This window comes from Pithys albifrons, chromosome 2, assembly GCF_047495875.1.
Source record: "Pithys albifrons albifrons isolate INPA30051 chromosome 2, PitAlb_v1, whole genome shotgun sequence".
NCBI lineage: Eukaryota > Metazoa > Chordata > Aves > Passeriformes > Thamnophilidae > Pithys > Pithys albifrons.
Genome location: NC_092459.1, coordinates 86,773,156 through 86,796,607, shown reverse-complemented (window position 1 = coordinate 86,796,607; position 23,452 = coordinate 86,773,156). Strand labels below are relative to the sequence as shown.

Sequence of the window (23,452 nt, the reverse complement as noted above, 5' to 3'; positions counted from 1 at the left end):
ACAGATATTTGGGGGTCATATGCCCTGGAAAATATGTTGCATTTTGAAACTAGGCACTTACTACTTGCTAATAATTATGAATTTAGAATCTCCAAATAGGTCTATGTATGGTGATTCAATTAAGGTAATGAGTAGCTCCTTGTTATGTATTAGGTTATTTTAAAATTTAAATGTTGGTAAATAATTTAATTGTGAATTAGGGATAAGGCTTGCTGGGATAATCATAATTACCTGTAAACTTACATATCATATACTATTGCATGAGGGGTTTTTCTGAGATAATAAATTTTTCTGTGCAATGCAACTAATCTTATCAAGTGCTTTAAGGTTTTACTGTACATGGACATTTTTATTTCCAGTACATCATTTGTCAATAAAATATGTTCTATACACTAAAATGATACCTTCGCTACTTATATTTATCATATGTAAAAGTATTTAATTAATACAATATTTGCTTATTTTTTATATTGTAGTTTGGGGATTTAAAATTGAAAAATATGTAATGTCATTCAGAGCTTAAAAGGGAATATAAATTGCAGGAATGGGTAGTTGCATGGTTAATTATTTTAGTTACTTGATTAATTTTCATAAACAAATATGTAGAAGTTGCATGTAAGTAATCACATATTTTAAAATTTATCAGATGTTTATTACCTAATGTATATTTAATATTTCTGAGAATTTTATGTGTTTAAAACCTTTTGAAATTTTAGTGATAGTAAGCAAAACACAAAATAACCTCACTTTCTCAAGTTTATTTGAAAGCCTGTATTTAATGAGAATATTAAAAAGAACTAATGTTTTTTGTACTTTAAAAGAGTCATATTGTACATAACTTTCTGTTGAACTGCACAGATGATCATCTAGGCTTTAAGCAAAATACAAAGCCAAAGGCAGGGTATTGACCAAATGTGATTCGGTAGATATTAGTAGTCAGTGATGACACTTTCCCATATATTTATGGACAAGAAGAATACTGAAGAAATGTGTCATTTCAGAAAAGTAAGCAAAAAGTTTAGTTAACCTCCTAAAGTAAGCGGATTGCAGTATTGTCTGTATTCCTGCAAAAAAAAGGGGATGCAATTTGAATCAAAGATATGTGATTGTGTCTAGCAAACTCTATATTAATGGCTTTACATTACAAGTTCAATGAAAAGAATAAATACAGATTGCATTCAGGTAATAGAAATTAGGGACTACAGGCTTGTTAATAACACTTGAAAAATGAGGTATTAAAATGGTATTTTATGTTTAAGGCAAGGTGAATAATAAATATTTTGAAATTGTCCTTCGTATCTAATCATTGCAGGATTAGATTTGAAATCTCAAGTCCTGAAGACAAGGTTTTGTGTGTAGGCATAGTTTGTATATGCTGCAGACTATGAAAGTTTTCTTGATATTTAGTTGGAATAATATTACACATAGCCCATAGAAGGTATCTTTTGATATTCCTTAATGCTTCATCCGAAATATGTCTTAGTGTACAATTGTAGGTTGTTTTGCTTATACAAAACTGACAGTGCTTTAATATTGTGACACTGTAGCTGAAACCCAGCATATGCAGATGTAAAAAACATTTGAATAATCTTTCTTGTTAGAATGCAAAAATTCAATTTAATATTGACAGTCTAATTCTGTTTCTAGATGTAGAGAGTTCCATTTTTATACAAGGAAATTGTGATTGCTTTCAAACATGTAAGAAGTATAAAATTATTGCTATAAAATATAGCTAGTAGAAGACTATTTAAATACTTACTGCCACCTCATGTTTCCAGAAAAATTTTGCAGGACTGTTCATTTTTGCAAGAGTATTTAATTTCCAACAGATTCTCTGTTATGGTGTATTTTTAATTTATGTAACCCAGTGCTACTGAATCTAACTCTTTAGTTAAAACCTACCAGTAAACACTCTTCCTATCTAGTTTGTATTATTTATTGAGAAGTAAGAACTTGCTTGGCACCAAATAATAACACAAAAATATAGACCGAGATTACAGAACCATTAGTCAAGTATGACGTGAATAAATTATAAGACAACCAGTAAGTTATCTCTCTTTACCTGTCCTGTGGCAGGTGACCTTCTTACATGTGAAGGCAAACTAAAATTAATGCTGTTGTGCCTTAGAATGTTGGTCTTTAAACTGCAGTAGTTGAGGAGCTTAGGCAATCATTAATCAGGAGTGATGTACCAAGGGAAAATGTAATCTGAATTTCAAGTCAGCATAAGTGATTCCCCATTTTTGTGTGAAGATTCTTTAAAGTTCTCTTTGAGAGGAAAATGTATAGGTTTTTGTATGATGCTGGCAGACTTTAGAAAAGAAAACCACACTTGAAGCTAAGAGCCAGTTAATTTCAAACATCAACACTAATGCCTTTATCAATATGTATTAGTAACACACAGAACTGTTATGTTCCATGGGGTCAGTATGAAATATTTTCACTTAAAAACAAATCTGTAACTAGATATTGTTTAACTGCCTCAAATGGGTTTATACTCTTTTATTCTCCACTGCAGTCCAAGGACTCGAACAGATTCCAAACTACTGATATGGAAAGCTAAAACAGCTAGTGTAATAATTCCCATGCTACCTAACAAAGAAGCATAAAAATGAAAAAAGACTAAAGGAATGATTTTCAACATATAGGAAATACATTTTTGTAAGGTTAAGCTTTTCTGTTTCTTAATGAGGAAACAGCTGTAAACTGTTCTGAATAATTTCTTCAAATATTATAATTTTTTTTCATTATGGTTCAAACAAATTACACTTTAAATGTATACAATAACTTCAGCATACATTATGTATTGTTTATTCACATCCAGATTTTATGTTAATTTCTTTCCTGTAAACCAGTGGGAAGTCAGTGAAACTTCTACAGTGACTTTTCTAAAAGCATTTGATGAATAAATTAATTCAAGACAACTTTGCTTATGAATGTCAAAGCTTATTTAACTAACCTTTTTTTTTAAATGAGGTTATTGCAGTTGCCTGCAAATTCTAAAAGATTTTTTTTGGTATTTTTGGTACACAAGCCACCAATCTCATTGTTTCAGTGCAGACTCCTTGTTCAACATGGTGAGGTTAGGGAGAGAGAGAGATGGTGCACGGCTCTTTCCAGGTCTCATTAAGAAAGGCCTGACAACAAATGTCTTACTAAGGTAATCACTTTAATAAGGCAAAATAAGAAGAGGACTATAGGTGTCAAGTGAATCTTACATCCCATCAGGTGCTGGGTGTCCTGCGTTCATACAGCATTGGACAGAGCCTGAATGGATTTCCTCATGGTGCACGGCACAGAGCAGTACAGTTCCTGTCTATGGAGAGAAGCTCTCCCGTTTGGTCTTCTGAGCTATTACATTATTTGCTTACAAGAGAACAGCTCCATTCTAAAAGGTGTTCTCATGAGTGCTTAGTGGATATATCCTGCAGTCAAGGGTTCTGTGCAGCAGAGCACAGACCAGAATGCCCAGTTTAGTGTGCAGCATATCACAGGCTGTGCCTGCTCAGGGTCACTGTTGTGTGAATCACTGATTCCTAAATGTGTTACAGTCTCCGAGTCACATCCTTAACATGCAAAACAGCCAAACTGGTTTTGTTGTCTCACAACAGAATCCATTGGAGACAGTGGGAAAGATTTCCCATCACAATATGATGTGTCAAGCAAAGAGTTTGCATGAATACTTACTCAACTCACAGTTCTGCCATGTCTTGCACGCCAAGGAGATTATGCTCTAGGTCTATACTTGAATGGAAGATCAAGTCTGTGTGCTACTGAACGTTGTATTGGTAGCAGAATAACTTTTTAGCCTTTCCCCTTGAATCAGTGTTGACTTGTCATGGTGTTCACAGAGTTGTACTGCTGAAAGATCATTTTTTGTGGATGATCTATAAAATTGTTATCTTGAAAATTCTTTCTTAAAACTTAAAGCTCCTTGAAACTTTACAAAGCATTACCTATACTTATCCACTAATTTATTCTGTTCTTCTGGATAAACTCCAAGACTCATCCTTACTGCTTTTGTCTGCTATCTTTTTCCTAAATTTATTGGCTGTATAGTCTCCTCATGTTGAAGTAATATCACTATATTCTGTTCATGTGTTGTCATGGAAGGTGTGTATCCTCATAGATTATTTGTTTGTATAATAATAATTAATTTTTTTAATATTTATTAAGTTTTTGAGATTATTTTAGATTTCTTCAATTCTAAGCCTTAGAGACAGTTGTAATAATAGGAAACTTGATTTTTAAAAATTTCGTCTTTTTTTCAAAAGTATTTTAAGGGATTTTTATTATTTATATTCCACAAATTAATGGGATGGTGTTAATTAATCACAGGAAACTTTAATGAAATTTTTTGCCAATACAAGAATTTCATAAATGAAGGCACTCAGTGTGCAAGGCTGTTCTGTGTTCAGCTGATACAGAAAAGGGTCTGAGCTAATTACAGTATAAGAAAGCCTCATCCCATCCTACAAGCTTTCTAGTCAGCAACTAATTCTCTCCATTAAGCCAAATCGAAAAGATTCTTTGTTTATAGTTATGCAAAAGCTTGTCTCTGCCTTCTTTCAGTCATTATGGTTATGGAATTTTTTCACCACAAGATCCAAGTTAGGGCCATGAAATTTAAAGATTTCACTAATATACACAATGTTTGCTAGAAATTATTATAATATTATACAGTAATGTTGTAGCATTGTAAAATATTTTTTTTTGTTATTTTGGAAGTAAGTCTTCCAAGGAAGTTTTGATAGATGCCTATCTAGGTGTGCAAATTTAGGCTTCCACAGGCCACTGTATAGGGGGCTGTCTCTGTTTTGTGAGGTCTGCACTGTCTCCTTTCTGACGTAATAGTGGTATAATAATCCTGTGCCAAATGTGCATAATAAAACAATATTGTTTTCTTAAATTATAAAAATGCCTATATGATGTTTACCATACAATTTCAAATATTAAACTTAGTTGTAGCATCATACTATAATCAGAGCCACTCTGGACTTTAGTGTGTGATGCATGCACAGATGAAATTGCAGACAGAATACAACTTGACATTACCAAAACTGTGCTAGGCAAGAGCAGAATTATACTTTGGGGTTTGGGCTTTGAATGGGAAAGCTGAGTATCATGACTCTGTTAGTAATGTCTTACACTACCACAGGAAAATAAGCCTGTAAGTGGGAGGTGATGATACTTGGAAAAACAAATGTTGTGAATACTAAAGAAGCATTGTCTGTGCTTTCACATGTATTTATCCTTGAAAATAGTGAGTGTATTGCCATGTATTAAAATTATCCATTCAAATGTTTTGACCATCAGACTATGAACTCTTCCTTAATATCTAAGAGCAATACTATGTAATGCTGCTTAGATACTTGATTTGATTCTGTCAGCTGGGGGGGAGACAAGCAAAGCTGAATAAAATCCAATCTTTCTGGTTTTGAAGCAACTTGAAGTAACTAGCACGCAAGAACTATCTACTCATAGAAACTCAAGCCCAATACTCCCTCTTGTGGTTAACCTTGAAGAACCTGAAAAAATATGAATATACATGAATATATACATAGAGGTGTGTATGTATAGATTTAAAATATTATCTATACTTACACAGAAAAAAAGAGGTTTGTTTAAAAGAAAACAACTTCTACTTCTAAAAAAGTTCTATTTTCCTGTTTTAAATTATCTCAGAACATGTAATTCATCCTGAAGCACATGTTAATCATCCTCAGATTTAGTATCCTTCTGTTTTCAAAGATTCTTCACTCTGGGAGTTTTCCAAATCCGGTGAGGCAACTACTTGGCTTTCTTGTTGGATAATATAGAATGTCCCAATTGAGGGGACCCTAATGGCTACTCAGTAATGCCACTAAGTTTAGCTCTCAGTAACCATTTCAAAAGAAAAAAAAATTGCCTTAAATAACTATTTAAATAAATGGAAAGGATTTTCAGTAATATTTAGCAGCTCTCTCTAGGAGCTTTTGCCCTATCCTTGCTACTTGCATCTAACTTCCTTTCTGTAAACTTTAAGGCTTATAGAAGTACAGCTAAGAGTATTTCTGACGTCAGTGGAAATAAATAAAGTCATTCTGTTTCCTTGCTTTTAATTTAAGAAAGGGATAATTTACAGTTGTAGTCACTACCATCTAAGAAGAATAAAAATGCAAAGTTACTAGAAACATGTTGACTACAGATGTGTTAAAATATTCCATGCCTATTTGTACATCAAGACTACGGTATGTTTTATGTATCATCTGTGCTTGGTAATAGCAAACACCCCTCTCCTTATTAGTTGTTTGTGATGATTCATCTAACCTCCTGCTCTTAAGATTTTACTATATCTCATTAACATAAAAATCCCAAAGCTTTCTCTAAAACTTATAGATTTCATATATTCTTTTTCTATGTGAAGATTTATCATAAAGGAATAAAAAGGAAGCAATAGATTAAAAAAAATCAACACTTCCTTAAATAGGTATCATTTACTTCTCATGTGTTTAGTTCTTTTGTTATGATTGGTTTAGGCATTTTGATTTCACCTTTTTGAGTGCATGCAATCAAAATTAAAGTATGGAACAACCATTAGTTTTCATTTGGTGGTTGTTTTTATTTTCCATGTAGAAAAGTGACAATAATGGAAGACTCTGATCAAAATATTCATCTGAAAAACTTGTCTCTTCAGCAAGCAACCAATGAAGAGGAAGCCTTAAACCTGCTCTTCTTGGGAGACACTAACAGAATGATTGCAGAGGTGAGAATTGCTGCTTCAAGTCCTCCTTAGCATCACCAGAGTTAAAATGGTTATAAACCTCTTCACATAAGATGTATATTTTGGAAGTCCTTGGAGATAAATTGGTATCTTCTTTCTGAGCATATTTCTGTAGTGAAATTAAATAAACATTTCTCTGATGACAGCTTTCACTTTGCAAAGCTTTCTGGTTTTCCAAAGTGAATATGATTGGTTGTTGTTGATGATAACTTACTGAAGTCAAAATAAGTAGAATACAAAACTTCTCATAAACTACAGACTGACTTTCGAGTGTGGCACATACCAACATACATATACATTTAAAGATTAGAAAACGTGACATTACATAGCACTGTCAAACACTCCCAAGAAGTTTTTCCCTGGGAGTGTTTGACATCAGGTTGGATGCGGCCCTGAGCAACCTGGTCTAGTGAAAGGTGTCCCTGCCCATGGCAGGGGGGTTTGAACTTGATGGTCTTTAAGGTCCCTTCCAGCCCAAGCCATTCATGTTTCTATGATTAAGTACTAAATTGCCTTTGAAATACTTATCATAAGAGTTATCAGTCCCCTTCTTTTTTTTCTTCCTATTGCATAAATATGGTGTTATGTGTGAAAACAAAAGAGAAAACCCAACAAAACCTCCAGCAAAACAAAAAACCCCCACAGAACAACAACAAACCAAACTAAAAAGAAACCCACAAAACAGGCCAAAAAACTCAATATGGAAGTGCAAAGCAAATTCAAAATTAATATGTGCAAATATGCAAAGACAAGAGTGTTTTTACACATTCTGAAAAATTGAAATGAAATATTTTCATATCCAGAATCTGTACGGTTCTTTTTTATCTTATCTTCATGCTTGTATGGGGAGAGTAAACACAAAAGTGTATTGTATAATGTGAGCACTGTCAATGTATCTTTACTACAATGCAGTTAATTCTATTTTAGAACTTTGTGGGGTTTCTTCTTCTGTATCACCAGAAAGATATAAATCATTGAAAAGGAAGACCCTTAGAGTATATGAAATAGTCAAGTAGTTCTATGTTCCTGCTGGCTAACCATGAACATTTTGGCACGGGGAAAGAAAGAATTACAAAATGTAAATAGGCAAAACAAATATTTGTTCTCCCTTTCTCAAGAAAGACTACTCCAACAGTTACATTTTGAAAGGCAAGAGATAATCCGTTTAAGGGCTGTTAATAATTATGAGTATTGAGTCAAGGAACTGCTTTATGATATTGAAATGGAAAAATTGTAGAGGAGAGGAACTCAAAAAAGTGTAGAAGGGGAAACAAAAAGGTGACATTGAGTTCAGAAGCTTTAAAATCTATCATGATAGTGGGTAATTGCAGAATATTCAGAGTTGGAAGGGACACACAAGGATCATCAAGTCCAGCTCTTTACTGAATAGCCCATAGAGGGATCAAACACACAACTTGTGCCATTGTAGAACACAACCTGTTCTAACCAAATGAGCTAATCTTAGGGTCAACAGAAAAGTGGAGTTCATTGTATGGAGAAAGATCTTCAGAAACTCTTTGATCAGTCTAGAGGCTGTCTGTATGAAAATGAGACAGTATGTTTAAAGAATGGTACTCTGCTGTCTGATAGGGTCATAAATCAGCCATTGTAAAGGGCAAATTTTTTTATATTTGGAAAGAGAAAATATTTCTGCAACATCGGAAGTTAGGAACGAATAACAGGACTAACTAACATAGTAAGTCATTAAATGTCAAGATGAAGTAAGGGCCAATAGCAAAATATATAGAAAAGAGTAAAAAGATTAAGCAAATAAGTAATGACACTTAAAAAAATTTTCTAGTCTTCATTAGTATGTGTTTCAGACTACTTACAGATCATGACTTTTGCTCTATTTTTATTTTGCATGAATTTGCCCAGATGGTTTTTGTGACCTTGGCAAATTTTTATCATGAAATCTCATGTGACACAAAGTTCAATGTCTTAACTGCATTGTGTGAGGGCAATGTTCTCTAGCTTGTTTTTAAATCTACAGCTTGTTAGTTTTATTTCAAGCTGGAAAACATAAGAATGACATCAGAGTATGTGGCACCCCAATATTAGAGAATTCACTAAGCTAAATATCTTGGCATAGCAAATGCTATACCAATGTCAGATTTGCTGCTTTTGCAAGAGTTTTTAGTTATATAAACACTATAAAGTTATTGTTTCATTGATCTTTAATGAAAAATATTTTTAAAAAAGTGCTGAGAATACTTCCTTGAAATAACTACCACATATTACCACAATATTTGTTTTACTTAGTCTGAATGCTAGTATGAGTCAAAAAACTTCAACTGAGGTAGACTTCATTGTAGACAGGATTTTTAAATGTATATATGTCATGTTTTTCCTTTGTGATTGTAGCAAGTGTCTTGCAGCACAGTTCAGAGAGCTTACTGAGTGCTGCTTCCTCTTAAGCCTCACAGAATTTAGCCCCATTATCATATGGCATTTTGGCCTTTAGGTGACTGTGGTACTTTTATGATGACTTACCAGAGTGAGAGAACAGTCTTTGCATAAATGATGCTTTAATGTAGAGGTCTAAGAAAGAGGACTTAAGACATAAAACATAACTTCTTCAGAGATCCATACTTTTAAATTTTAATTGAATTATGATAATACATTTTGACCTCTGAAGATCAGAACCCTCATAAGTAAACTAAAGAAAAAGACACGAGATTAGTAAACCTAAATAGAAAATAAAGCAAAAGAAAGATGCATCTTTTTTAACAATACGGAAAAAATCAGGCAACTGCCATGAATCATGTATGAAACCTGTAGCCTCTAAAATTGCAATCTAATGCTTTACCCCTGAAATAACCCTTCTTTGAAGAGCTGAGTATCTTGAAAATAAGAATGACAGTATAATTTCCACGTTGCCCATGCTAGTGTAGTCTAACGTGATTTAAGGGCTGCATTTTTCCCTCATCACTGATTGTGCTAAAAGGAAAGTGATCATAATATTAAAAGTATTTTATAGACTGCAAACCATTCATTCATTCATTCATTCATTCATTCATTCATTCATTCATTCATTCATTCATTCATTCATTCAATGTCAGAACCTAAGGGAACATTTGTAACCCAATACTTCTTTCCTGCATATAACTATAGAGATCATGAGAAGGGGGGGAAAAGGAAGCTAATCTAATTTGTGTGGGATTGCTTTATTAGTCAGTGTAAAACTGGTACTTTCCTCTAGTTTTGACATGTACTACAAGTTGTGGAAATGGTAACATGGGAGACATCTGTGCATAAGCAATCCATAATGTAAAAATCCAAATAGGATTTTTTGTCTCATATTTTTCCAGAGAGAAATAGGCAGAGATCACACCCAAAAAGCTGATTATTTTCTTGGCAGCTCTGCCAAATGTAATTTTTGTTTCTCTCATAAAGCAGAGTTTCTTGTTACATTTGAATGCATAAGAATCTGCAGCAACAGGTTATAAAATCTGAACTTCTTTTTTTATATTTTAATTTTGCAAGCCAACTTTAATTTAGGTATCTAATATGCATGCAAAGAGAGGATTTCAAAATCTAATTTGCGATATGACACAGGTGGTAGCAGCAACATCTAATAAAGCTCCTGTGCAGAAATAAGTGTTTGGCCATGTAGTTAGTGTTCATAAACCACTTTATTCTGGTTTACTACTAATATATCTTCAACTGAAGTGGTCTTTACTAAGTTCTTGTGATGGGAATCTCTTATTATCTTTGTGCCTTGAAATAACATGCCTAAACCTCTGTGATTTTGAGAATTCTTAGTAATTTTTAGTATTTCTCTTAAAACAGCACAGTAAGGTAGCCTCCCAAGGGCATACATCAATTTCCACATTCTAAAATCTTTATCTGATTCATATGTCTGAGCACTGCAGTTGCATGTGCAGCTAAAATTTATTTTTCCTCTAATGAAAAAGGACTTCATTGTAATGAGGGAAGAAATGTTTTAGTCCATGGTTTTATACCTATAATACTCGATTTTTTAAATTTGGAAGACATGCATACTGCACAGTATTTTTTCCATCATATAAAATGTTTGAAGTACACATGGGGCAAGCAGTAATCTTTTGGCAATGCTTAAATATGTTTATTTTAAGAAAGAATGAAAGATTGAAAGGCAGTTGTGGGGACTGACTTGTGACCTCTGAATTGGACTCATTCCATTTTTATTTATTGTCCATTAGTATTCTCTGGGATATATTTAGAAAGCCCTGGTAGTGTTTGACTGCATTTTTATTGGATGCAATATAAAAAATAGGATTTGAATGTGTGAGATTAGATGCCACTTTTGACAAAATGCAGGTTAGCATTGCATTCCAGAAGGAATTATACCTTTCTGCTTCTCTAGGTTCCTTACTGGTGTCAATTGTTAATTTATTTCCACTCTGACAAACCTATTCTATAGTATTATTTTCACCAAATGGCACAATCATTTCAGCACAATTTCTTTCAGTTCCTTGTGTCACAAGGAAATCACTGGTTGTATGTACTACTTTGAATAGTCCTTAAAATGCTTTGGGATTTATATGAATAAAAGCCACTATATAATACTAAGTTTAATAATATCCTCACATGGGAATTTTAATTACTTTAAAAGATACTTGACTTTCCATGGTCTAACTGTGAAACTCTACTTGTATTAAATATGGAAAGATAAAGTATTGTTTTCAGCTAGTGATTGCACCTATTCTGATCCTTCTATTTTCATAGAAAAAAATTTCAATTTCAACTATGTTGGGTGTACCTAAGTGCATGAAGAGCCCCTTCATTTGCACCATGTTATTTAGAAAGGAAACTGAAGATATATTAAGGTCTCACTGGCCTACCAGATATAAAGGCAGGAACCTCCTATCTTCAATTTACATACTCTTCCATATAGCATGGTTCTGTTGGAACTGGTGGAGTTTCTGAGCTGTGAAATGACTGTAGCTGTCTGAACTTCTTCCTGCAGACATCCCTTTGAATGTAGCATGATACTGGAGAAAATCAATTTGATACCAGTCTTGGATGTCATCAATGCTTTTGTCTTTTCCCTCACTCTTCTTTGAAAAGTTCAAAAGTGAAAAGCCTTCAGAGGAAAAAGAAACGCTTCTTAAAAGAAAATTTTGTACCTTTTTTGGAGGTATTCTTTCAAAAAAAATGTAATTTCAGAATCAGTCTTTCTTCGCTTATGCATTTGATAGTCACTAATCCACTCCTACAGGAGAATCGCGTTCTTCTGCTGTGTAAATATTTTGATTCAAGGAAGAAAAGATCCCACTGGAATGGTATAAGCTGCCAAGTGGAGATAGTTTGCAATATGGGCTGAACAACTGCATTTATCACCTGTAAAATCTTTTTGTCCCAGCAGTACTGGATTCTATTATACATTTTCTCTGTCAGAGTGTTTTGGCAGCCGTAATCAATGCATTCTTTCAGATAGTAGCAGCTTCTGTTATTCTAATGGTGATTTTCAAACAGCTTTTTGTATGTCTTTGACCTTTTTAAGAAACTCTCTTTCTTAGGTCCTCAATTCTTAATAACCCTGTTTAGACCAGTAGCATTCATTTCTGTCTATTCTTAGTGAAAACAGCATTTGTAATAGCAGCTGAAATAAATTAAAAATTTGGAAAATACATAAATTCCTGCATAGGGAAGAACTCGTGCAATGTTTTGTTGACTTGAGATAGGTAAGACTTAGATTAAGATGAACAACTTAGGCCCCAGCAAATTTCTGGACATTTCATGACCTTGTATTCCTTGACAACTTAGATATTTCTTGCAGTATGGCTGTGTTGGAGATTCTTATTAAAGTAGAAACTGCCTTCTTGCAACCATTGTATGAATAGATGTAATAGTTACAGTCACAAAGCTTCTATACAACTTATTTAATTTCAGCAAACACAGGTGTATTCTGGTACTGGAAAAAAAATAAGTCTAGGTTATATGGCTTCAAATATGCCTCATTCATGGTTTCCAAATGAAACACTGTTGCTTTACTAAGTCATGATCTTAAATGTTATTCAATTCTTCTTTTACCACCCCACAAATGGACAGCAACAGCTGACCCGGCATTCTTTTGTAGTGTTCATGTGATATCTCAAAGCATCTGAAGTCTGCTTATGTGGTTTATGATGTCACAGAATTCCTGGAAAAAAAATTATTTCTTTGTAAGTAACTGCAGCTCATCAGTTGCTCTATATATAACTCTCACAATAGCAACCATCTGCTGAGAACCAGGCCACTCCCCTCTTTCTTTTTTTTCCTTCATCACATCAAATTAGTGTGAGGATGATTTCATATACATATGGTTTGAATACTGCTAACAAAGCCAAAATGAATTCTGAAAGCCACTAAAGGAACATTTTATTAGGCTTTGAGACATTGTCCAGAAATTTTTGATTATTTGTTTTCAGTTTTCAGACTTTGCAAAACAATGAATGCTGATACTCAGAAGTTGTATATGTAAGATAGAAAATAACCAACCAAACAAAAAAAAGGGCTTGTTTTTGGACTGAAAATACTGACAAGTCATCATTTCAGTGTGTGCTTTTCATCTGTTTGTGTGGTAAAAGAAGCAAAGTGTGGGGGATTATGGCTGCAATTAGCATTTCATGATCTCATCCCATTTAACAGTTTAAATTTTTACTGCTTTATGCTTCCTACAACAATTTTAACAGAGCTTCCTATATATTGGAACTGCAAAGTAGGGTTAGAATCACATTGTAAAAAGGAGTATTGTTGTTCTTGATTAAACCATGATTTACTCTTAAGTAGGACTTTACAAAAATATCAGATTGGGATTCTAGGCAATGACTTCCAAATCAACTTAATTCATTTTTTCATTCATATGAATAAAGAAACGTGTAGAAAGAAAAGCAATTGAATTTCTAATGACCAGTCCAACCAAATCTGCTTGGAACAGACAAAATAATGTTGTTACTAGTGTATTGCAGTAAACAATCAAAACCTAAGATACCAAATATTGCCCTGTGCTTTTGAAACTCAGAGTCCTCAATAATTTTTCTTTTATGCTTTGATTTTTTTTTGCCTTTGTTGGCATTAAACAGGTATGACTAAAAGCACATTTTGAAGTGCATGAGATTTTGCTGCATAGTGAAACTCCAGTTTGCTTAAGAGTACTTATTCAGAAGTATGATAATTTCTTCTGCTGCTTTCGTAGCAACCTTTACTTTGTGCTTCCACAGCCCGACTTGCGTTGATGTTTGATCTGGCTTAGACTTGTCTGAGGTATAGTGTGACTGATGCCATGTCGGTAGTGCAAAATGTCCTCAAGTATCAGATCTGTTGAGGAGAATGTCCTTAAATATTAATTTTGTTGTGGATTTTGAGCTGGAAAAAAAACCCAAAACACATCCGGTCCTGCTTCACAGACCTGCAAGTAATAAAATTATAGCTGTCCTAGTAAAATAAGTGAAGCTGGCTCTGATTGTTCATGGAATCAGTATTGCTGAATAAAGTACATTTCCACAGCACATAACTTTTTCTTAGTATAACTGCATTTTAAGTAAGTTTGGGAGTATTTTCTTGCTTGACACCTTTCCCTGAGCCTGTTTATTTTCATTCCAACACTACAACTCACTTCCTCTTAATTTGCTCAGCCTCACCTCTGAAGTTACAGCATGTGACTTCACTGTGATGCTCTGATGCTCATTTCACAGGATTGTGAATTCCAGAATTTCTCATCTGCATAAACTAAAGATCAAAATTCTTCTCCCTCTCCCTTTGAGCTTGCCTTTATTAGGTAAAGCAGCCCAAAAGAAAATAGTGCTAAGGCTGTAATTTACAGAATTTTCACCAACAAGTACAAATGTGTGCTACTCCTGCACACTCCATATTTGTTCGCACCCTCTTTGCTGCCATTTTCAGGTATTCTGCTAGAACTGTTTCCTATGGCTGTGCTGTGGCCGAATTGAGAAACTGATCCAGATTAAATACCTATGGTTTGCAGACTTTATTTTTTTTTTCCCCTTTGAACTGAGTCAGTTCCCAAAAACAGCTCAGTTCCACTGGCACTATTAAGACTGAAAGAAAATATGGAGAAATTGAAGCAGAGACAATTGAACCAAAGCAGTATAGCTGTTTCATATTATTCCTGTTACAGGATTATTCAGCTTGCAATCTTTCTATTAAGAGCTGTCCTTTATGGATTGACAAAACAATGTCTGCAACACCTGCAATGAGCAGGCTATTTTAACATCTACAATGTTTCATATCAAAGCAGGCTATTTTAAAAAAGCATTATGTTGATATATCTATTCTGAATCACAAGGTATGCCTACATAAATAATTACTCCAGAATAACAGATTAATAAAGTATAGACAAGAGATTAATGTAGACAATATAACCAGGATTTTTTTATCTTATTTTTCAGTGCCTATAAAATAATATAGATTTAATTGCTAACTAAATAATACTGATTTGCTAATGTATTTCATTACTGTATTTTTCTGCAAGTCAGTAATTTATGCCTTGAAAAAAATGTAGTCTTACTTGTTAGAGTTTATAAATAAAAATACTATCTGTATGATAAACTTAAATCTCCATATATAGTCTAAAGCTTTAGCTAAAGCTTTAGCTATCTATTAAATGAGGATAAAGAATTATTTTAGTTTTAAGTTTCTAACAATATCTTGATACAACTACATGAAAAGATGCTTTAGGTGTTTAAAGATGTATGCGTTTTTTAAGAAAAGTACTGTGTGATGTCCTATGGTCATTTGAAATCTAAAATTAAATAACTGAGAACTGTTCAAACTTTTCTGTTCTGCATTTCAAATATATTGAGAAAGCCTTTAAAGTGATGCTAAAACTGAGCATCTCTAAAGATGGACCAAGAATTTCCTTGTGTCTAGTTAAGGAAGTATGGCATTAGTTATTCCAAATAAACATATTTAAAGCCAAACCTTTTATGAAAACTCTGTCATGCCACATAAAATTCTGATACCAATTCTGCCAAGTTAATATTTTTCACAAAAGTAATGTAATACAAAGGTCTAAAGCCTAATAGAAAGTCCTAGCCTTTGTTACACTGGTAACTATCTATCAGGAAAAAAAAAAAAAAAAGACAAGACAGGAAAAACGTCTGCATCAGTGAGGAAATTGACAATCTCTTAGAGATCAGGAGTTAGTAACTTTCCCTCTGATCAAGATGCCCTTATCTAATATTCCTCAGCATAGTAAGGCCACTTGCTTTGCTGATGTACTCAATCATATTATGACAGAATATTTTGAGTTGGAAGGTACCCTGAAGGATCATTGAGTCCAACTCTTAAGTCAATGGCTTGTACATGGAATGAACCCACAACCTTGGCATTATGAGCACCATGCTCTAACCAACTGAAATAATCTCAGAGTATCTTGGAGCAACCTTGGCTACTTGCAGCACAATTTGTCCAGATTAAATTTATCCAAGTATTTGGCCAGAATGGGAATGTCAGAAGCCTTTTGGCTTCGTCTTGCAAATTATTACAGGTCCAATAGCTAAAAAATTGTATAGATGATTTCAATTGCCAGTTTATTGAGCTATAAAAACCTAAATTTATTTATTCTCTGAACATGGAGGATACTTGCTTTCTTTTCGTTGTAGACACCAATGAATCAAGCCTCAAGCCGATCTCACTGCATTTTCACTATTCACATCTCCAGCAAGGAACCTGGATCTGCAACCATCCGACGCTCCAAGCTGCATTTAGTAGACCTTGCTGGATCAGAGCGTGTTGCAAAGACTGGAGTTGGAGGTCACTTACTGACAGAAGCCAAATATATCAACCTGTCATTGCATTATTTGGAACAGGTAAAATTGAAATATAGTAAAATATTTCTCCCTTTACTACATCCCTGTTTAGCAATGGCAATGCTTTGGAAAACTTGATTCCAGTATTCTGTTAGACTTAGGATATTTATTGCAATTTAAAAAAAGTTATTGAATTGGTGCCTCTTCCTTTAAAATAACATATTTTATTTTAGGAAAAGCTTAAAAAATGAGCTGTAAGATTATAGTAGGTATAGGGGATAGTATTTAAAAATAGTTTTCTCGGTTTATTTGCAGTACTAAAGATAGCTGCAAGATTGCATCTTTATTTCTGCTAAAAATGTTGTTTGCAATCTTCTTACCCTTCCACAGCTGGGATCAGGATGTATCACTCAAGGATCACTGAACTAAAGTTTTTGGGTTTTATTTGGTTTAACCATTGCAATATGGTAAATTACTAGGCTCTGCTCTCATGTGTTTTATTCTTCTACCAATGTGAATGTTAGATCTCTTTAAGACAAGAGTTACCCTTGGTAATGTATTTATGAAGTAACTACCGAAATTGGGTTTATCTTTCATTTTTGTGTTATATGTTTTTCTGTTAACAAGAACAAATGTTTTGGGTTTCTTTTAGCCTACAATCAGATATTTCATTTGTCAAAAGAAGAAGTTTAAGGCACAGCAGGTGGCAGTCAGTCATTTACTGTTACACTGAATTTTTTTCATATCCCCTGTTTATTTAAATTTTACCTTGAAAAAAAGTCTGTATTTCAGTTGTACTCAAGGGAAGTGCTAAGGACCAGTGATTCTAAAATGGATCTCCTCAGAATGATACAAATTATACTCAGGATCATTCTTATTTCCTGTATGACTTTTACTTATTTATAATGCAACATTGAATGAGGTGATTTTAATAATCTGTGTAGTGTGTTTTGAGGTACTCAGGTCTGAAGTGCTGTAGAAGCAAAAGGTATTTTTTTCATGCAATTTTTAATTCCTGTTTTAGGAGAAACAGTTGGAAATAAGCACCTTGAGTTCTGTCTGGCATTATGTATCATTTAAAAAAAATGTTTCCTAATACTGAATAAAAGACCGCTGAATACAGTAAGAAATATCTTTTTGTTCAGTGGAAATTGAGCCATTCAATCCTCCTCTTGAAGTGACTAATAATAAAGTACATAAATTCCTCAAAATCAGCTTATTTACATTCTCTACTCTTTAGTTATCTTCTGGTGGTTTAGTATTGAGTTATGCCATTTTTAAACACTTTTCATAACCAAACAGTCATGTAAAATAATTTTTATTAAGATGGCAATGGGAACACAGTTCTGTATTACTGCACTTGCTCTGCTTGTTAAATACTCACAATGTGTTAAAAATCTTCAAATAAATCACTGCTCTTTTTCTCCAAGTGGCCTCCGTGTCTAGAGAAAAATGAAGGCAGTGTCATGCAGTTGATCTAAAATGGCAGCAGGAACTTTTTGAATTCCCTACTACCATGTCTGGGTATAGCTTTTCTTTGAGAGATGTAGTAGCACATTCTGGAATTACAACTGTATTGTAACTGCATGTATGTAGATATCCCCTCTTGATACACAACACGGAATATACTGGACCAAATTTCGAGTTAAAAATTAACAGTGATGCTGCCTCATGATTTCGCACTGTAATTGAATAATTTCCCAAAAAATAGTAGAATACAGTGTTCTTACTGCTTTAATGAATATGCCTGTTAGCTGTCATTTAACATATATTCCATTTAGGGAATGTTGAATGATTTTATTCATTAGTGAATTGTTGCTACCCATACATATCTATCAAAGTTTTTGTCAATAAAATTTGAAATTACAGCCAGTCATCAAATGCTAGATTTATTCACATTGTATAAAAAAGATGATTTTATGTTTCATATTTCCTAATTAACATACACAGACACTAGAGGAACAGAAAACCCAGGAGCTTTCTAATAATTTAAATTGTAATGCATGTTTTTCTGTCTTATTAGCAAATCATGATTTGGAGGTGAAATATTTCCAGCAAGAACTGTAGTATATATTTGAGACGAGAATATGTTGTCCAAAAAGTGAGAATGCTTGTAATTAGTTAATTACAAGACATCAGCAATAGAGTTTGATTTTTTTTTCTGTAAGAATCAGAGCTTAAACTGTTAAACTCTACTTGAAATGGAAGGCAGAATGGAAGACATAAAAAAAGACCTCTGGAGCAGGCATATGGCTTCAGAGCATCTGATACACTAAACAGCAAGATATGGGTGTACCTGATAGCTCTGTACTTGTAAGTGATGCACCCCAAAATCCTCATCTCTTGTGGATGTTCTGAGAACATCTCTCTGCATGTTGGCATGAGATGCTGTTCCTTGAATAAAGGATGTGGATAGGAACAGGGGCTCTTGGGCACACTTCAGATCATGTCAGAACTACTTGTGAGTCTCAGGCCTTTCTTTTTGCTTAATAATATTTCCACATGTTTCAGTGAAGTCATTTGTGAGCAATGGTATCTGCTCTATGCTATAATGTGTCATACAGGATGCAAGTTTACAAGAAGTGACAGTAGATCTGACAGCTTCCACATTTAAAAAATTAACTAGGCCTTAAAGTAATTTGTTTGACCCACTAAAAATGAAACTTTCCACCTTAAATTTTGTTGATTTTAATCAGCATATTTCATATTACAGCCCTGGTTTAGTAATATTATTAAGCTCAGATCTACCAGTATTAAAAAGAAAAAAACACCCTTTTTTATATTAAGATGAAAATAGCACCTTCTTAAATGAGACAACTTTCTGATTATCATGTTTAGTGGCTATTAGAGTATCAGGTTCAGAATCTGTACAGATAGTCTAGCTCACTTTATGAAAGAACATTGTTTGTCTCCCCTTCAGATCCTCCTCTTTCTATTCCCAATTCTGTGATTGGATTGTGAAGATTGATTTAGTGATTTAGGTGATGTTTCACTAACCAGACTTAAGATCAAAACCTTCTGTGTTATGACAGCACAGTGCCTTTTGCATTGTGAGAGTTGGTCACATAGATTTTCAGTGTTAGTGCAGAAGGGTTTGGGTTCCACCTGGACTACAGACTTCCTGCATGAACTTCAGAAAAAATGAACTTCTCTGTAACAAAGTTTCCATTTTTAATGGAAACAACATATCTTCCCGCTGGCTCTTTTCCCATCTTGTCTATTCAAATTATAGTCCCTGTGTGGCAGAGACTGAGGATGTGCTTATTAATGCATGCACTAGACTACTATGAGGTGTGTATGCAATGTTATAAACCAACAAAGTTTTAACATGTTTCTATATAACAAGTTGTAATATACAAGATTTGAAAACCTTGATCCAGGAATGGCTTTCCAGATTCCTTTACAAGGTAGTAATTTTTCATATTACACATTCATGTCTCTCAGGGCTGCCAGTGTAAGATTTATAGTTTTAACTTTAAACTTTCTGAAGACTGTTAAGAGAAAATAGTGCAACAAAAAATTGCCACTATATTTTCTAAAATAACACTTTTTATAAATGCAGCATAAGCAAAATATATACTGGTATGTAATACTTATTAAAGGAAAACCAACTCCAAATCATTTAGGAGAGCTTGCACAACTCATATAGCTACACTTTTTTTTAGTACAGTGCTTGGCCAGATAGCAGTTTGAATCTCTTATATCACAGGAGATCATGGGGTAATCTAGCTTTTTATTTAATAGTAATTAGGTTCCATAATGTAAACAGCTCAGAAGGGAAACTGAGAATAGTAGGTGTACAATTTCCTTTTTGGCCACGGCATATATATATTAAATGGAATAATTTCTTTCCAGCAGTACATTGTAATCATGCACCTTTTTATTTCTGCTTTGCTTTCCAAGACATTTTCTCAGAAATAAGTATATCGACTCATTTAAGGAGAACATATTTTAAGAATGTGTAATTTTTAAAGCATGCTTTAGCAAATATTGAGGAAGTCTTTACTTGAATACCATTCACATTTTGTTGTTATGACAGAAGAAGTATGGGGAAGTTTTCCAGTAAGTTCCTGTGTCTTAGGAAAATCTGTGTGTTTGAGTTTATTGTGTTCAGTTTCAGCATTGCTGAGAGACTGCTAGGCTAGGGTATGATAAAATTAAATTTATTTGGTCTTTCAGGTCCAACTCCTACAAAGACATATAAACACGCTGCAGTCTGCTCAATAAAACCAGTGACTTTGCAGCTAAGGTGCATAAGCATAGTTTTGTTGTATCAGAAGTTCCTGAACAAATTGGTTTTGTTCTTTTATATGTCAGTCATTAATAGACATGTAAATTTACATGTATTTTCTGGTTTTGCTATTGGTTTAGGTAATAATTGCCCTTGCAGAGAAAAACCGGTCCCATATTCCTTACCGCAACTCTATGATGACCTCAGTGCTAAGAGACAGCCTGGGAGGAAACTGCATGACTACCATGATAGCGACACTCGCTTTGGACAAAAGAAACATAGATGTATGTTACTTCTATCAATTTTGAGCAAAAATGTTTTCACTTCTCTAAAGATCCTGCTCTTTTGACTATCGTCATAGTTTGCAGTTCAAATGTGTATGCTTTTATTCTTATCCTTATAACAAAAAAATTATCTTTGTTTCCAGGAGATCATTTTATTTGTGGAAATTGCAGTAGTATATAGACAAATCCTTTAGGAAGTATGTTTTTCTCTAAGTCATCTCAAGTGAAGGAACAGTTGGGAAATGACTTGGACCTAGTAATAAACTACTCCTTTTTTTTTCAATTTACTGATTTCCTGATGAATACATTTTTGAGTTATGAAAATGCATTTCCACTGAAAGCCTTGGTAGAACTTCTTTTAGACTTCTTTGGAGTCAAGACTTCATTGAGTATAGTAGACAGCTGGAGAGTACACTAGCGGGGAGAGGGAATTGGATGGGGTAGTTTAGACTTATGGAAATTTTAAAAATATTTTTATGTCCCTTCCCCAATTTCCTGCCCTGGAATTATGTATGGTGATGTTTTCTTCTCTTTGTTTACAAAAAGGGCTGTATTTTTTATCAAAGGGTTGTTGCGAATGGGACTGGTCTCCAGCAATGTTCCTCAGGGTTCAGTTCTAGGGTCAGTTTTGTTCCAGTATATTCATTATTGATCTGAATGCTGGAACTGAATGAACTACTAGCAGGTTTGCTGGTGATACCAAACTGGAAGTTACTGTTCACTCTCTTGAGGGACAGGAGGCCTATGGAAGGATCTAGATAGACTGGAGTATCAGGCTATGATTAATGGGGTGAAATTGAACAAGTCAAAATGACAGGTTCTACAGCTACAGTGGAGTAATGCCCAGCACAAGCATAAAAAGGGAGGCAAGTGGTTGGAAAGCAGCCCTGCAGAAAGGGATCTGGGTGTACTGGTCAGCAGCAGGTCCACTGTGAGTCAGCAGTGAGCCCTGGCAGCCAGGAAGGCATTGGATTCCTGGGGCACATTAGACACAGCACAACGAGCAAGTCCAAAGAGGTGATGATCCTGCTGTATGCAGTGTTGGTACAGCTCACCTTGAGCACTGCATGCAATTCGGGGCTCCATGATTCAAGAAGGATGTGAAGGTCCTTGAATGCATCCAGAGGTGGTCAACAAAGCTGGTGAAAGTCTGGGAGGAATGTTCTGTGTGGAGTGGCTGAGGAACTTGGGCTTCTGTAGTTTGATGCAAAGGAGTCTGAGGGTGACCTCATTCCCCTCCACAGCTCCCTGAGGAGAGAAAGCAGAGGCAGGTGCTGAGCTCTTCACCCTGATGTCCAGCAGTAGAATGTATGGGAATGGTTCAAAGCTGCATTAAGGGAGATTCAGGGTGGACATTAGGAAGCATTTTTTTATTAAGAGGATGGCCAAACATTGGACAAGGCTGGAGAAGTTGTCGATGCCCCAAGCTTGCCAGTATTTAAGAGGTGTTTGGACAACGCCCTTAATAACATGCTTTAACTTGGTCAGGCCATTGGACTAGATGATCATTGTAGGTCCCTTCAAACTGAAACTGTCTAGTCTGTTTTATTGTAAAATATGTAGAGATGTGCCTATATAGAACCCTGCTCAAAGCCATTTATTATTTTCTGATTTTCTTAACATCAAAGAATTGTAATATGAATAAACAAGAAAAAAATGTTTAGCCTAGGACTGTTTTCTGAAATACAGTGGAAAGCTTTATACTAAAACCATAATTAATCTAGTTGTAGATGTTTTTTTCTTTAGAAAATGGACTTTGCTAATGGATTTTAAATGAAAACAGACTTATAAGAATGTAATTATGAAAGCATATTGTCTTGTTACAAATGTGACTGGTTAAGTCTGTTAATTTTATTTTACACTCTGTTGGATTGGCACACTTTTGTATATCAATTCACCAGGTGCGTGTATCTGACATTGTGTTCTGGATTTCTATTTTGGGAATATTTAACCAAAGCAATTATCCAGAGTAAGCTACTGACAGTTTTCATGTTCTTGCTTTTACATACACAGTCCACACAACAGATCCTATCCTTCAGTCCTCCCAAAAATAAAAATAATCAAAATCCCTTACTCCCCTATCCTTCAGTCCTCCCAAAAATAAAAAAAATCAAAATCCCTTACTCCCCACAATCTGATATGTCCAGATAATATAGGCAGATGATAAGATAATATGTTCAAATAATATAAACAGTCAATTATTAATCATTAGAAAATGTCAGAATTAGGATAGCTGTATGAGTCATTATCCATAGTTAAGTTTGCATTTGCTTTTTTTTTTTTCCAATGGATATACATTTCATTCCCAAATGGAGCACATGATGGAACTACCTGCCAGTGTGAATTGAAGTTGTATATCTAAAAGCCTAAGGATCTAATGTTGCTTCTTGCAACAAAAGCAATGAAGCAGAGAAAGAAAGGGCACTCATATGGAGAA

At 34.2% G+C, this 23,452-nt stretch overlaps 1 protein-coding gene across 1 annotated transcript in view; it reads left to right on the top strand.

The window, feature by feature from the left end:
- KIF6 (kinesin family member 6) overlaps positions 1 to 23,452 on the top strand; it is a 162,062-nt gene that overhangs the window by 22,651 nt on the left and 115,959 nt on the right. The window contains exons 5-7 of the mRNA XM_071548023.1: positions 6,616 to 6,745; positions 16,354 to 16,560; positions 20,872 to 21,015. Of these exons, the coding sequence (XP_071404124.1) occupies positions 6,616 to 6,745; positions 16,354 to 16,560; positions 20,872 to 21,015 (481 nt within the window). The remainder of the gene's footprint in view (positions 1 to 6,615; positions 6,746 to 16,353; positions 16,561 to 20,871; positions 21,016 to 23,452) is intronic.